Source organism: Corythoichthys intestinalis, chromosome 9, assembly GCF_030265065.1.
Source record: "Corythoichthys intestinalis isolate RoL2023-P3 chromosome 9, ASM3026506v1, whole genome shotgun sequence".
Taxonomy (NCBI): Eukaryota; Metazoa; Chordata; class Actinopteri; order Syngnathiformes; family Syngnathidae; genus Corythoichthys; species Corythoichthys intestinalis.
This window is the reverse complement of record NC_080403.1, coordinates 55,224,772-55,241,086: the sequence shown is the minus strand read 5'-3', so window position 1 is coordinate 55,241,086 and position 16,315 is coordinate 55,224,772. Positions and strand designations below refer to the sequence as shown.

General features: G+C 41.0%; 1 protein-coding gene across 3 annotated transcripts in view; it reads right to left on the bottom strand.

Annotated features, from left to right (window-relative positions):
- Positions 1 to 973: 973 nt before the first annotated feature.
- Positions 974 to 16,315, bottom strand: part of ccdc71 (coiled-coil domain containing 71) — a 29,887-nt gene continuing 14,545 nt past the window's right edge. For all 3 annotated transcript variants that reach the window (XM_057845209.1, XM_057845208.1, XM_057845210.1), the window contains one exon: positions 974 to 4,982. In XM_057845209.1, the coding sequence (XP_057701192.1) occupies positions 3,920 to 4,972 (1,053 nt within the window). In that variant the 5' untranslated portion in view covers positions 4,973 to 4,982 and the 3' untranslated portion in view covers positions 974 to 3,919. The remainder of the gene's footprint in view (positions 4,983 to 16,315) is intronic.

Here is a 16,315-nt window from a genome sequence, read left to right as displayed (position 1 = left end):
CATGGAGGACAGGTTGACCTGCAGGATTTTCTGCGTTTACATCCTAAAACCAAAAGGAATTCTTCGGCCGTACTCTAGGAAAACCGGTCCTTTCAAATTTTTCAGACCACAAGAAATAGTAGCCAAAGCGGAATCGCTAACATTGGGCGGAGAGCCATTCCTCAGCACTCTAGAAAAAGCTACTCCCAACTTTAAACACATTTTGGAAAATCCCGACACACAGTTCTGAACCACCCTATACACGGTGTAAACGACACGAGTATTCAGAGGGATGGTCCGTTTCAGTTCTGGTATCGGGAATCTCTTAGCACATGGTTGAGCGGGCGGATCTGGATCAGGTTGGACAGGATGACCTGCAGGATTTTCTGCATTTACGGAATTGCAATGTTTTCGTTCTGAAACCCAACGGAATTCTTCGATTGTACTCTAAGAAAACCACTGCTTTTGAATTTGTAAGACCACAAGAAACAGTAGCCAAAGTGGAATAACTAGCTTTGGGCGGCAAGACTTTGCCACAAAAGCCACTCATAACTTTAAATGTGATTTGGAAAATCCTGACATTCCGCCTGGAATCTGGATCATGGGGAACAGGTTGGCCTGCAGTATTTTCCGCGTTTGCGATTTCGTCCTGAAACCAAACTGAATTTTTCGAGTGTACTCTGGGAAAATCTGTGCATTCGAATTTTGAAGACCTTGAGAAACGGTAGATAAAGCGGACTAGCTAGCATTGGGCGGAAAGTGACTTCCAACTTGTTTTGGAAAATCCCGACACACAATCCTGAACCGCCCTCTATGCTGAAAATGACAAATACACTCGTAAGGACAGTCTCTGTTTTGGTTCCGGTATCGGGAATCTCTCAGCACGTGGTTGAGCGGGCGGATCTGGATCACAAGGGACTGGTTGACCTGTAGGATTTTCTCTGTTTACGGTTGCATCTCGAAACCAAACGAAATTCTTTGACCGTGCTCTGGGAAAACCGGGACACTAACTAAAAAAAATCAGTTTTATTGTGATTACAACAAGTGCAACGAAAATAAACGGAATTTTGCAATGAAATTTCGTTGCACTTGTAATGACAATAAAGCTGAAAACGACGCGCACACTCTGGAGGACGGTCCGTTTCAGTTCTGGTATCGAAAATCACTCCACATGTGGTTGAGCGGGATGATCTGGAACACCGGGGATACTTTGACCTGCAGGATTTTTCTGCGGTTAGGGTTTCTTTGTTCGTAAACGTCTGCAGGATTTTTCTGCGGTTAGGGTTTCTTTGTTCATAAACGTTTCCGGAAGTACGGTAATGTCCGTTCTGGAACTAAACGGTGGAACTCTTCGACTGTACTCTGGGATTAATGGTGCTTTCCAGAAGCATGGTGTCCACTTCAGTCCTGAAACCAAAGGGAATTCTTTGACTGTGCTCTGGGAATTTTGAAGACCACGAGAAACGGTATCTAAAGCCGAATCGCTCTTGGGTAATAGCGTTAGGCAGAAAGACATTTTCCAGCCAGGGAAAGCAATTCCTGACTTTAAACACGTTTAGGAAAATCCCGACACGCAGCCCTGGTCGACCCTAACTCAGATGCCAAAAACGAAGGAATTTCAATGCAAATCAGGTTAGGAAAACAAGAATTCAGATCAGATTCAGTTAGAACAAGTGATTTCGTTGCACTTGTTGTAATGATCATAGAGCTGAAAAATGCGCACACTCGGAAGGACGGTCCGTTTCAGTTCTGGTATTGGAAATCTCTCAGCACGCGGTTGAGCGGCCTGATCTAGATCACAAGGGACACCACTTTAACCTGTGGGATTTTCTACGTTTCCTGAAACCAAACAGAATTCTTCGACCGTACTCAGAGAAAACAGATGCTTTCGATTTTTTAAGAGCTCGAGTAACGGTAGCTAATGCCGAATCGCTCTTGGGTACTAGCATTTGCCGGAAAGACATTTTCCAGACCGCTAGGAAAAGCGAGTTCTGACTTTAAACGCGTTTAGGAGAATCCCGACACGCAGGTCTGAACCACCCTAACCCAGATGCAAAAAAAACAAAAGAATGTCATTGCAAACCGGGTTAAAAAAACCACAAGAATTCAGATCAGATTCAGTTAAAACAAGTGCAAAGAATGTTGGCTCCAGGAAACAAAATTTCGGAATTAAATTTCGTTGAACTTGTTGTAATGACGATAAATCTGAAAACGACATGCACACTCTGAAGGACAGTCCGTTTCAGTTCTGGTATCGGAAATCTCTCAGCACACGGTTGAGTGGGCTGATCTGGATCACGAGGGACACTTTGACCTGCAGGATTTTCTGTGTTTCCTAAAATCAAACGGAATTCTCTCTGGGAATTCTTAAAACCACGAGAAACGGTAGCTAAAGCCGAATCGCTCTTGGGTACTAGCATTCGGCGGAAAGACGTTTTCCGACTTTATACGAGTTTAGGAAAATCCCGACACGCAGCTCTGAACCACCCTAACCCAGATGCCAAAAACGAAAAGAATTTCGATGCAATCCGGTTTTAAAAAAACTAACTCAGATCAGATTCAGTTAAAACAAGTGCAACGAAATTTCACACCAGAAAAAACGAAATTTCGGAATGAAATTCCGTTGCACTTGTAATGATGATAAAGCTGAAAACAACGCGTATTCTCGGAAGAACGGTCCGTTTAAGTTCTGGTATCGGAAATCTCTCAGCATGTGGTTGATCGGGTGGATCTGGATCACAAGGGACAGGCTGACCCCCAGGATTCTTGTGTTTAAGTTTCTGTCCTGATTCAGAACAGAGTTCTATGACCATACTCTGGGAAAACCGGTGTTTTCGAATTTTACGTTTCTGCATTTCCTGAAACGTAACGGAGGACTTTGAGCGTAACGTTGGGGGAAAGGCATTTTCCAGCCCGCTAGGAAAAGCGACTACCGATGTTAAGCTTGTTTCGGAAAATCCCGACACGCAGCCCTGAACCGCCCTAACCCAGATGCCAAAAACAAAAGAATTTCGTTCCAAACTGGGTTAAAAAAAAACAATCATTCAGATCAGATTCAGTTAAAACAAGTACAACGAAATTTCACACCAGGAAACAAACAAAATTTTGGAATTTCGTTGCACTTGTTGTAATGAAGATAAAGCTGAAAACAACGCGTACTCTCGGAAGTCGGTCCGTTTCAGTTCTGGTATCGGTCTGATCTGCAGGATTTTTTTGCGTTTCTCAAAACCAAACGGAATTCTTCGACTGTACTCTGAGAAAAAAGATGCTTTCGAAAAAATTTAAGACCACGAGGAACAGTAGCTAAAGCGGAATCGCTCTTCGGTACTAGCATTCTGCGGAAAGAAATTTTTCCAGCCTGCTAGGAAAAGCGAGTCCCGACTTTAAACGCGTTTAATTCCGACACACAGCCCTGAACCGCCCTAACCCAGATGCCAAAAACTAAAAAAAAATTCTGAATTCAGATCAGATTCAGAGTTTCATTCCAGGAAACAAACTTGAAAACGACACGTACTCTCGGAAGAACGGTCCGTTTCAGTTCTGGTATTGGAACACTCTCAGCACGTGGTTGAGCGGGCTGATCTGGATCACGGGTTACAGGCTGACCTGCAGGATTTACGGAAGCGTAATGTCCACTTCCGTCCTGAAACCAAACGGAATTCTTCGACCGTACTCTGGAAACATGGGTTCTTTCGAGTTTTTAAGACCACGAGAAACGGTAGCCAAAGCGGAATCGCTCTCGGGTACTAGCATGGGGCGGAAAGTCATTTCCCAGCCCGCTAGGAAACGCGTTTCGGAAAATCCCGACGCGCACCGGCCTGCGCCAGATGACGAAAAGGAAAGAATTCTGCTGCGAACTGGGTCATAAAAAAAAAAAAAAGGGACAGACGTATGACACTAACTAACAAAACGGCGCCTACGCTCAGAGGGACGGTCCGTTTCAGTTCTGGTATCGGAAGTCACTCAGCACGTGGTTGAGCGGGCGGATCTGGATCACGGGGGACAGGTTGACCTGCAGGACTTTCTGCGCTTTCCATCGGGCCTCGTCCACCGAGCGGGAGTCGTCCACTTTGACCACCTTGGAGCGTAAGCGCCTCTTGTCTCGCCAGCGGTTTCTCTGCCGCGTGGGGAGCGTCAGTTCTTTCGGGCTCAGTCCGTTCCGGCGGAGGCCGTCGCCCCCCCAGCCGTTGCTGGTGAGCTCCGTGTGAGTCTGCGGGAAAGCCCGGCCGTTGGTGTGGAACACCGGGGCCGAGTCGCCGATGAGGGCGCCGTCCAGTCGGACGGGGCACGACAGGTTCTTCTGGCTGAACAAGGCCACGGCGCCGTTCTGGGAAGGCTGCAACGGTATTCCTGAAAGTGCTTGTGGGGGAGGCCTTTGTAAAACGATAGCCGGGAGCGTCTTATGGGGCACGTCCCACGTGGTTTGGATCTGGAGTCTGGCCGTGTGGCAACCGGACAGACCTTTGATATTAGTCAGTCTGAGGCACGACTGTACCGGGGGCGCCTGGGAGATCTCCGAAGTCCAAACGGGCGTCTTGTTGTAGAGGATAGCGCGCTGGTCCATCAGTAGCTCGGGAGGCGGAACCCCCTGGATCCTGGGGTTGCCCCTTCGCAAGACGTTCCAGGAAGGGTGCACCTCTCGTTTCTTCACGCGAACCCTTCGCCGTTTCTTGGCTACGGGCTTGACATTCCGGGCGGGCGGCTTGAGCCTGTCCTGGGTCAGGGGCTGGGTGGTGGACGAGCGGTAGCCGTACACGTCCTTGCTACGTAGCACGGTGGGCTTGTGGCCCTCCTCGCTCAGCTCCTGCAGGAAGGTGACCAGCTCTTCGGTGCTGGAGAGATCCCGAGACGTGGGGCTGAGGATCTTCACCGCCTCCAGGAGGACGGCGTGGCCGGCCGACGCGATTCTGGACCAGGAGTGAACGGCCCGCTGCTCCTCGTTGGCAAATTGCGACGGTCGGCCGACCGTCGGACCTCGCGCAGCATTAGCCATTTTAGCGTCCCTAGTTGGGAAAACACAGGACAAAAAAGATAAATAAATCACTGAACACGACCTGGATGACCTTTTCGCGGGCTGATTCTTAAAAATCTCTTGGAAAGTTCTACCATCAGTGCCTCCAAGGGGACAACTGGTGCCAGCCCACAAGTTAACCCCAACAGGGAACTGTGAATCTCACCAGAGTAGGAATTCACTGAGCATACAGTGGTATGAAAAAGTATCTGAACCTTTTGGAATTTCTCACATTTCTGCATAAAATCACCATCAAATGTGATCTTTGTCAGAATCACACAGATGAAAAAACTGTCTGCTTTAACTAAAACAACCCAAACATTTAAAGGTTTTTATTAGGGCTGTCAAACGATTAAAATTTTTAATCGAGTTAATTACAGCTTAAAAATTAATCGTAATTAGGGCTGCAGCTATCGAATATTTTAGTAATCGAGTAATCGACTGAAAATTCTATCGATTAATCGAGTAATCGGATAAAACAAATATAATTTTAGGTGAAGAGCAATTATAAATATACTTGAGAAAACAAGACATTTCATCTAATCTTGCACCATTTTCAGTCAATCGATGTCTTTATTTTTGATGTATATTGTTGAAAACAGCCAACAATTGTATCTCAGATGTAACTAGAATAAAAAAAAGACATTCACTGCTTTCACTCAAAAAACCTTTAGATCTTATTAATATATATATATATATATATATATATACCTAAAAATGCTAAATGCCGTTACGCTTGATAACACACATCACTTAAAAGTTAGGATTTTTTCCCACGTGTTTCAACTGAATTTATATTTGTGTCAAGCCATTTTTAAGTTCTAGTTAAGTTTTAAGTTAGTCCAAACTGTAAGTCCTGATAGGATTTTAAGTTTTTGCAGTGTTCAAAATAAATGTATGATACAGGCTGTATTGGAGAACATTAGGGACCAGTGCTACTTGGTGTTTTATCCAGCAATGACTACTGAGCTAAAATTGATAGTTAGCATTATTGAGTTTTTATTTTACACCCTCATCACTCCACACCGCTATGTTATGTTAAAGCCTGTACGTAAGACACGTTAGCCACGCATCGAAAGTGGTCATAATTAATAGAAACCTAGCCCTCCGCAGGGCTAACGTTACTTGAGCTAGTCACAGTAACGTTAATCTTATTTATTAGCGCTTAGCGCTCTTTATTAGCGCTTAGCGCTCTACTGCTTTAAGATGGCGGCTGTTTACTAACGCTGCCCAGACGCGGCCGAGTCTGTCATTTCGCATCTAGTTCAACATACATGTGATCTCTATGAGACTCATCAGACGCTACCTGCTACCAACGTAGCATCGTGCGGGCTAGTATTTAGCAACGTCAGCGTCGTTTGTAGCGGCTGTCGGCTGCAGTAAGTTTAAAAAATTTTTTTTTTTTTTTGCTTTTTCCTCTACACATGTGACATCAGCGCGTTGTCCCACATTAAAAGTAGTCCGAGCAAAACGTGATGCTTAGAGCTGTCAAATTAAACGATTACTCGAGGTGAATAAAATTACTCGGATCAGTTTTTAAACTCGAGTTACTCGCGTTGCTCGAGTATTCGTTTCCGCTCTAATCGTAATTAATCGCAATTCAAACCATGTATAAAATATGCCATATTCTTCTGTAAATTATTGTTGGAATGGAAAGATAAGACACAAGGTCGATATATACATTCAACATACAGTACATAAGTACTGTATTTGTTTATTATAACAATAAATCAACAAGATGGGATTAACATTATTAACATTTTGTTAAAGCGATCCATGGATAGAAAGACTTGTAGTTCTTAAAAGATAAATGTTAGTACAAGTTATAGAAATCTTATATCAAAACTAGGGTTGTTCCGATCGTTTTTTTGCTCCCGATCCGATCGTTTTAGTTTGAGTATCTGCCGATCCCGATATTTCCCGATCCGATTGCTTTTTTTTTGCTCCCGATTCAACTCCAATCATTCCCGATCATATATATTTTGGCAATGCATTAAGAAAAAAATTAATAAAACTCGGACGAATATATACATTCAACATACAGTACATAAGTACTGTATTTGTTTATTATGACATTAAATCCTCAAGATGGCATTTACATTATTAACATTCTTTCTGTGAGAGGGATCCACGGATAGAAAGACTTGTGACTTTGTATATTGTGACTAAATATTGCCATCTAGTGTATTTGTTGAGCTTTCAGTAAATGATACTGTAAGCATGCCCAAATGCATGATGGAAAGTGGAACCATGACTGTACGTAGTGCGGTAATTTTGACAGCGCTAGTTTTTATATTTTAATGAGGATAGTATGCAAACAATGAAAAAAGAGGGAAAAACCATCACATTTAATATTTTATCCCCCCCTTTGGCAGCAATAATTTCAACCAGACGCTTCTGTTAGCTGCAGATCAGTCTGGAACATAGATCAGGACTAATCTCGGCCCATTCTTCTCTACAAAACTGCTGTAGTTCCGTCAGATTCCTGGGATGCCTGGCATGAATCGCTGTCTTTAGGTCATGCCACAGCATCTCAATGGGGTTCAAGTCTGGACTTTGATTTGGCCACTTCAGAAAGTCTATTTTGTTCTTCTAAAACCATTCTGAAGTTGATTTACTTCTGTGTTTTGGATCATTGTCTTGTTGCAGCATCCATCCTCTTTTTAGCTTCAACTCTATTACAGACGGCCTCAGGTTTTCCTGCATAGCTTTTGAATTCATTCTTCCATTAATGATTGCAAGTTGTCCAGGCCCTGAGGCAACAAAACAGCCCCAAATCATGATGCCCTCTCCACTATGCTTCATGAGGTGTTGATGTTGGTAAGCTGTTCCATTTTTCCTCCACACATGATGTTGTGTTTTACTCCCAAACAATTCAACTTTGGTTTCATCAGTCCACAAAATATTTTGCCAAAACCTGTGGAGTGTCCAAGTGCCTTTTTGCGAACATTAAACGAGCAACAATGTTTTTTTTTGACAGCAGCGGCTTCCTCCATGGAGTCCTCCCATGAACACCATTCTTGGCCATAGTTTTACATATAGTTAATGTGTGCACAGAGATATTGGACTGTGTCAGTGATTTCTGTAAGTCTTTAGCAGACACTCAAGGGTTCTTTTTTACCTCTCTGAGTATTCTGCGCTGAACTCTTGGCGTCAACTTTGGTGGACGGCCACTCCTTGGGAGAGAAGACACAGTGCTAAACTTACCATTTGTAGACAACTTCTCTGACTGTCAATTGATGAACATCCAGACTTTTAGAGATGGTTTTGTGTCCTTTCCCAGCTTCATACAAATCAACAATCCTTGATCGCAGGTCTTCAGACAGCTCGTTTGACCAAGCCATGATGCACATCAGACAATGTTTGTCATCAAGACAATTCTTGTCAGGTGTGTGTTTTACAGTGGGCAGGGCAGCTTTAAACCACTGATCAGTGATTGGGCACACATTTGATTTAAATTATTTGGTAAAAATTGGTTTCAATTGCTGTTTAAGTTTCCTCAGGTTCACTTATTTTCCCCCCTTCTGTCGTTGTTTGCATGCGATTCTCATTAAAATATGAAAACCTATAAATGTTTGGGTGGTTTTAGTTAAAGCAGACACTGTTTTTACATCTGTGTGGTTTTGACAAAGGTCAGATCACATTTGATGGCGATATTATGCGGAAATGTGAGAAATTCCAAAAAGGTTCAGATAATTTTTGATACCACTGTACGTGAACAACGACAATAAGGTAATCAGCTACGATGACCTCGAGAGAGAAGCTATGAAGCTCCCAGTCCTTACTCCTTATCGAGATAACAGTAACAGGTCACGGTCACCCGTTGAATAAGCCAAGCACAACAACTCAACAGCAATAAACATACTAAGTCCTCGCGTTACGACCGAGTTTGCTTCCTACACTACTGACGTAACCTAGAATTTCCACGCATTTTCACTGTTTAAGTCGAAACTTACATCAAAATACTTAGTCTAAAGTACTAAATACTTTACGATAAAAAGATGCTGGGATGTGGATGGAGATTTCGGGTTTTTAATGGTTTATATCAGTGTTGTTTTCGCCAATGATGACGATAATAAAAATATTTTGTCGACGAACAATTTTTTCATAACAATGATAAGATGATAACGAGCTAAAAACGCGTCTTGGGAGACTAAAACCATAGATTTCATAATATTGACCAGTCGGACTGGTCATGTACTGAACCTTGTGTTCATGTAGGGTGCCGGCCACATCATGAGGAGCTATTCACAAACACGCATGCAGCGATCTAATGCTGGATTTCCGTTGAAAAACTACAAAATCTGTACAACATTCAAACAGGAAGGATTGTCTCAGTCGGGATTTGTTCGAGGATTCAAGGTAATTATTATATTTTTCATACCATGCATGCATTTTGAAACGTCAAAAACAAAAACAAAAATCAATGGCAAAAATTAGCGGCTTAATGCATTGGCAACATAGTTCGCAATATTTGCGTAAAATACATGCTAACTGCACGTTTTTTTTTTTGCTTTTAACCAAGAATCGAGACTGTTTTACATACATATCTATATTCAGGGATTTAAGCATTTATTCACAAGAATTCTCGCCGGAAAAGCTCTGTTTACATCAGGCGGCCGCTATACTTTCACTAAGAGACTAGCATTGTACTTCGACATATTAACGTAAAATAAATTCTAACTGCACGTTTTTTTGTTGTTGTTGCTTTTAACCAAGAATGGAGACTGTTTTACATCCATATCTATAAAGAATTCGGGGATTTAAGCATTAATTCACGAGAATTTTCACAGGAAAAGCTCTGTTTACATAAAATGGCCGTGAGCTAGATTCACTAGCAGACAAGCATTTTACTTCGACATATTTACGTAAAATGAATCGAGGCTGTTTTACGTCCATATCTATAAAGAATTCGGGAATTTAAGCATTTATTCACAAGAATTTTCATCGGAAAAGCTGTTTAAATAAGGCGTCTGCTAGCTACATTCACCAACAGACTAGCATTGTACTTTGACATATTTGCATAAAATAAATGCTAACTGCACTTTTTTTTGTTGTTGTTGCTTTTAACCAAGAATCGAGACTGTTTTACGTCCATATCTATAAAGAATTTGGGGATTTAAGCATTAAATTCACAAGAATTTTCACCGGAAAAGCTCAGTTTACATAAGGTGGTCGCTAGCTACATTTACGAGCAAACTAGTATTGTAATTCGACATATTTACGTAAAATAAATCGAGGCTGTTTTACGTCCATATCTATAAAGAATTCCGGAATTTAAGCATTTATTCACAAGAATTTTCATCAGAAAAGCTCTGTTTAAATAAGGCGGCTCCTCTAGCTATTAACTAACAGACTAGCATTGTACTTCGACATATTTACATACAATAAATGGAAACTGCGGGATTTTTTTTGCTTTTAACCAAGAGTTGAGACCGTTTTACGTCCATATCTATAAAGAATTCAGGGATTTAAGCATTTATTTACAGGAATTTTCACCGGAAAAGCTGTTTACACAAGGTGGCCGCTAGCTACATTTACCAACAGACTAGCATTATACTTCGACATATTTACGTAAAACGAATGCTGACTGCAGTTTTTTTTTTGCTTTTAACCAAGAATAAAGACTGTTTTACATCCATATCTATAAAGAATTCAGGGATTTAAGCATTTAGTCACAAGAATTTTCAACGAAAAAAGCTATTTGTCTGTGATTCAGTTAGCTTTGACTGCCTCGCCAACAATGCAGGCCCTCTATTTATCGGCCCCGCTTCCCGTGTCCCGTCTACATTATGAAGTCTATGGTTGGCAAGAAAGAATATGCATTGTTGCTTTAGCTTTGAAAGGTCTTTTCTGAGAGATCACACACTAAATGTAACTAAATGTAACCCGTAGCGTTAGCATAGCATTCATGTTCGCGCAAGCAGCGAGCTTCTTCTTAAAGGGTATGAAAACACTAAGGGGCTGTGAGATATCAATAGAACCGTTATGTGGCAAGATAAAAAATATTAATAAAGTTAACAAAAAAATAAATAGCATTCATGAGCAATTATCGAAAATAGAACGAAAATTACGAACACTTCTGAAAGTATTCCGGAAACAGCAGAATGGGGCGGAGACGTCATAACAAGGAAACAAAAGGTCGAGGCAGGTTTTGGATCATTGTTTTGTTGCAGCATCCATCCTCTTTTTAGCTTCAACTATTTGACAGACGGCCTCAGGTTTTCCTGCGAAACGTTTGAATTCATTCTTCCATTAATGATTGCAAGTTGTCCAGGCCACGAGGTAGCAAAAGAGCCCCAAATCATGATGCCCTCTCCACTATGCTTCACGTTGGGGATGAGGTGTTGATGTTGGTAAGCTGTTCCATTTTTCCTCCACACATGATGTTGTGTTTTACTCCCAAACAATTCAACTTTGGTTTCATCAGTCCACAAAATATTTTGCCAAAACCTGTGGAGTGTCCAAGTGCCTTTTTGCGAACATTAAACGAGCAACAATGTTTTTTTTAGACAGCAGTGGCTTCCTCCGTGGAGTCCTCCCATGAACGCCATTCTTGCAAGTTGTCCAGGCCCTGGGGGAGCAAAACAGCCCCAAATCAGGATGCTCCCTCCACCATGCTTCACAGTGGGCATGAGGTGTTGATGTTGGTGAGCTGTTCCATTTGTGTCCCTCCCAAACAATTCAGCTTTGGTTTCATCAGTTCTCAAAATATTTTGCCAAAACTTCTGTGGTGTGTCCCTGTACCTTTTTGCAAACATTAAACGAGCAACAATGTTTTTTTTAGACAGCAGTGGCTTCCTCCGTGGAGTCCTCCCACGAACACTATTCATGGCCATAGTTTTACATATAGTTGATGTGTGCTCATAAATACTGGACTGTTCCAGTGATTTCTGTAAGTCTTTAGCTGATACTCTAGGGTTCTTTTTTTTACCTCTCTGAGTACAACCCCTAGCAAAAAGTATGGAATCACCAGTCTCGGATGAGCACTCACTTAGACATTTTACCATGTAGAACAGGGGTGCCCATGTCCGGTCCTCGAGAGCCCCTACCCAGCTTGTTTTCCATGTCTCCCTCCTCCAACACACCTGAATCAAATAATCAGGATCGTTATCAGGCTCCTGCAGAGCTTGCTGATGAGCTGATCATTTGATTTAGGCGTATTAAAGGAGGGAGACATGGAAAACAAGCTGGATAGGGGCTCTCGAGGACCGGGACTTGGGTACCCCTGATGTAGAACAAGCTCAGATAAAAAGCTTGAAAAAAAAAAAATGAATTAATTCAAAAGTGCAACTCTTTAGCATTCAGAAACACTAAAAGAAATGAATTAAAAAAACATTGCGGTGGTCAGTAAATGTTACTTTTATAGAGCAAGTGCAGGGAAATATATATGGAATCACGCCAATCTAAGGGAAAAAAAACGGAATCATGAGAAACAAACAAAGAAATAACAAAACAAATCTAGGATTTAGTAGCACCACCTCCGCCTTTTATGACAGCTTGCAGTCTCTAAGGCAAGGACTTGATGAGTATTCTTCATTAATTTGGTGCGAACTCTCTTTGATTGCAGTTGCCCAGATCATCCGTGCAGGTCAGAGCCTTGCTGTGGACAATTTTTTTCAAGTTCCATCACAGGTTTCAATAGGGTTGAGATCTGGGCTATTTGCAGGCCATGCTGCCATCTCCCCAGTGCCTTTGCAGCCCCATATCATCAAGGACTGAGGGAATTTTGATGTTTTCTTCGGGCAGTCATCTTTGTAAATCTCACTGGAACAGCACCAAAGCAAAGTTCCGGCATCATCACCTTGTCCAATGCAGATTCTTGACTCTTGACACCTTGTCCAATGCAGATTCTTGACTCTTGATAAGGTCCAAGAATGGTGATTCCATACTTTTTGCAAGGAGTTGTATTCTCTCATTAAATGAGCAACAATATTTTTTTAGACAGCAGTGGCTTCCTCTATAGAGTCCTTTATTGAACACCATTCTTGGCCATAGATTTATATATAGTTCATGTGTGCACAGAGATATTGGACTGCGCCAGTGATTTCTGTAAGTCTTTAGCAGACACTCGAGGGTTCTTTTTTACCTCTCCGAGTATTCTGGCATCATCTTTGGTGGACGGCCACTCCTTGGGAGAGAAGCAACAGTTCAGATCTCTCTCCATTTGTAGACAAATTCTCTGACTGTCGATTGATGAACATCCAGACTTTTAGAGATGGTTTTGTATCCTTTCCCAGCTTTTTTACAAATCAACAATCCTTGATCACAGGTCTTCAGATAGCTCTTTTGACCGAGCCATGATGCACATCAGACAATGCTTCTCATCAAGACAATTCTTACCAGGTGTATATTTTATAGTGGCAGGGCAGCTTTAAACCACTCATCAGTGATTGGGCACACACCTGACTTAAATCATTTGGTAAAATATAGTTTCAATTGCTCTTTACATCTCCTTAGGCAGAGGGTTAACTTACTTATTTTTCCCTCTTCTGTCATTGTTAGCATGATATCCTCATCAAAATATGAAAACCTATAATGTTTGGGTGGTTTTAGTTAAAGCAGACACTTTTTTTTTCATCTGTGTGATTTTGACAACGATCAGCTCACATTTGATAGTGCTTTTATGCAGTGTACATGGAGATTATGCTGTTATATCGTCCCTACCAATGTTGAGATCAGACCTACGCCCTTGAGTCCAGCCACCTCTCAAGGCTAGAGTAGACTAGGCGCTGCGTCAACACATTGAAACGCAGCCATGAAAGTCAAGCAACGAGTGCACACCAGTTGCAGAGCGGCTGCATTTCAGACGCATACCAGAAGCGGTTTAAACGCGTCGCACCTGAAACAAACCCGAATGGCAGAATTGATTATTTGTCACAAGACACAACCCTCCCTTGTCAATTAGGGTTGGGCAATATGGCCTTAAGTACTTATCACGGTAAATTGATCAAATTTACCTCGATAACGATAATTGACGATACATTCACCCAAGCCTCAGAGTAACGTATTTTTTTACTTTACGTGTTCTGATCTCACTAAACGTGAAGTTGTTCAGCTTTTCAGAAAGCAAGCAAGGCAATTGTTCTTTTTGAAGCTTTTTAGGTACTTCACTTTTGTAGAGCTACATCGCACATTTGTACACTTATGTTCAAAACGACACATTTTAACAATAGAACACTTGACACAAAACAATTGGTGTTCGAGTCTGATCAATATGTAAATGCAGTAGATTAGCCCAATTTGCCTCACAAAAGTCCGCTAGCTTAAATGCTACAAATTAGAGCTGCAGCTATCGAATATTTTAGTAATCGAGTAATCGACAGAAAATTCTATCGATTAATCGTGTAATTGGATAAAAGATATATATTTTTAGGTGAAGGGCATTTATAAATATACATGAGAAAACAAGACATTTCATCTAATATTGAACCATTTTCAGTCAATCAATTTCTTTATTTTCGATGTACATTGTTAAAAAAAAGCCAACAATCGCATCTCAGATGAACTAGAATAAAACATAAGACTAATTCACTGCTTTCACTCAAAACACTTTTAGATCTTATAAACAGGGTTGTTCCAATCATGTTTTTTTTGCTCCCGATCCGATCCTTTTAGTCTGAGTATCTGCCGATCCCGATATTTCCCGATCCGATTGCTTTTTTTTTGTTGCTCCCGATTCAATTCCAATCATTCCCGATAATTTTTCCCGATCATATACATTTTGGCAATGCATTAAGAAAAAAATGAATAAAACTCGGACGAATATATACATTCAACATACAGTACATAAGTACTGTATTTGTTTATCATGACAATAAATCCTCAAGATGGCATTTACCTTATTAACATTCTTTCTGTAAGAGGGATCCACGGATAGAAAGACTTGTAATTCTTAAAGGATAATTGTGACTTTGTATATTGTGACTAAATATTGCCGTCTAGTGTATTTGTTGAGCTTTCAGTAAATGATACTGCAGCCATTTAACTTCTGCCCAAATGCATGATGGGAAGTGCAACCATGACTGTGCGTAGGGGCACCAATTGATATATCTTCTCTGCGTTGGGAAAGAACATAGGGTGTTATGAAAATGATCAACTACTACCTTTCTTCCCCACATTGCCTCCCATGTTATTTTTAAATGCTGAGAGAGGTATTGTCAGGCTTTAGCCACATAAAAAATGGCTCCAAAGGCTCTCAAAATTCTCTCTACTCATTATACGCTGCCTTTTAGCACTACAGTATCTATAGGTAAAACGGCGTCTTTATAGATTGAACGCGACAATGCGTGGGTGGGTCGTGCAGCGCATGCGTTAATTATTTAACGTGATTAATTTTAAAAAATTAATTACCGCCGTTAACGCAATAAATTTGATAGCCCTACTTTAAGCCAAAACTACTCTGGATGAGTGTAAGACATTTTGTCTGTAACGTTAAATACAATTAGAAAACGATTTAAATAAAAAAAATATATTTATTAAAAAAAAGGCATGTCCGATATTTTTTTGCCGATTCCGATACTTTGAAAATGACGTGATCGGACCCGATCGATCGGGATCATCTTTACTTATATATATTTATATTTCTTACCTAAAAATGCCATTACGCTTGATAACACACATCACTTAAAAGTTAGGTGTTTTTCCCATGTGTTTCAAATGAATTTCTATTTGTGTGAAGCTATTTTTAAGTTCTAGTTAAGTTTTAAATTAGTCTAAACTGTTAAGTCCTGATAGGATTTGGAATTTTTGCAGTGCTCAAAATGAATGAATGATACCTGCTGTATTGGAGCACATTAGGGACCAGTGCTACTTGGTATTTTATCCAGCAATGACTGCTGAGCTAAAATTAACAGTTAGCATTATTAAGTTTTTATTTTACACCCTTATCACTCTACAACACTATGTTTTCACAGATTAAATAAAGCCTGTATGTAAGACACGTTAGCCACGCATCGACAGTGGTCATAATTAATAGAAACATAGCCCTCCGCAGGGCTAACGTTACGAGAGCGAGTGACAGTAACATTAATCTTATTTATTAGCGCTTAGAATTCTACGGCTTTAAGATGACAGCTGTTTACTAACGCCGCTGACTCTGTCATTTCGCATCTAGTTCAACATACATGTGATCTAGGGCTGCAGCTATCGAATATTTTAGTAGTCGATTAATCGATGGACTAGTTAATTCGAATAATCGAGTAATCGGATAAGGAACAAGAATATCTAAAATACCTGAGCTGAGCCTCAAACGGTATAATTTAAAAAAAAAATGAGGATCTATGTACAACAAAAGAACAATTGGCTAACTTGCACAGAAAAAGT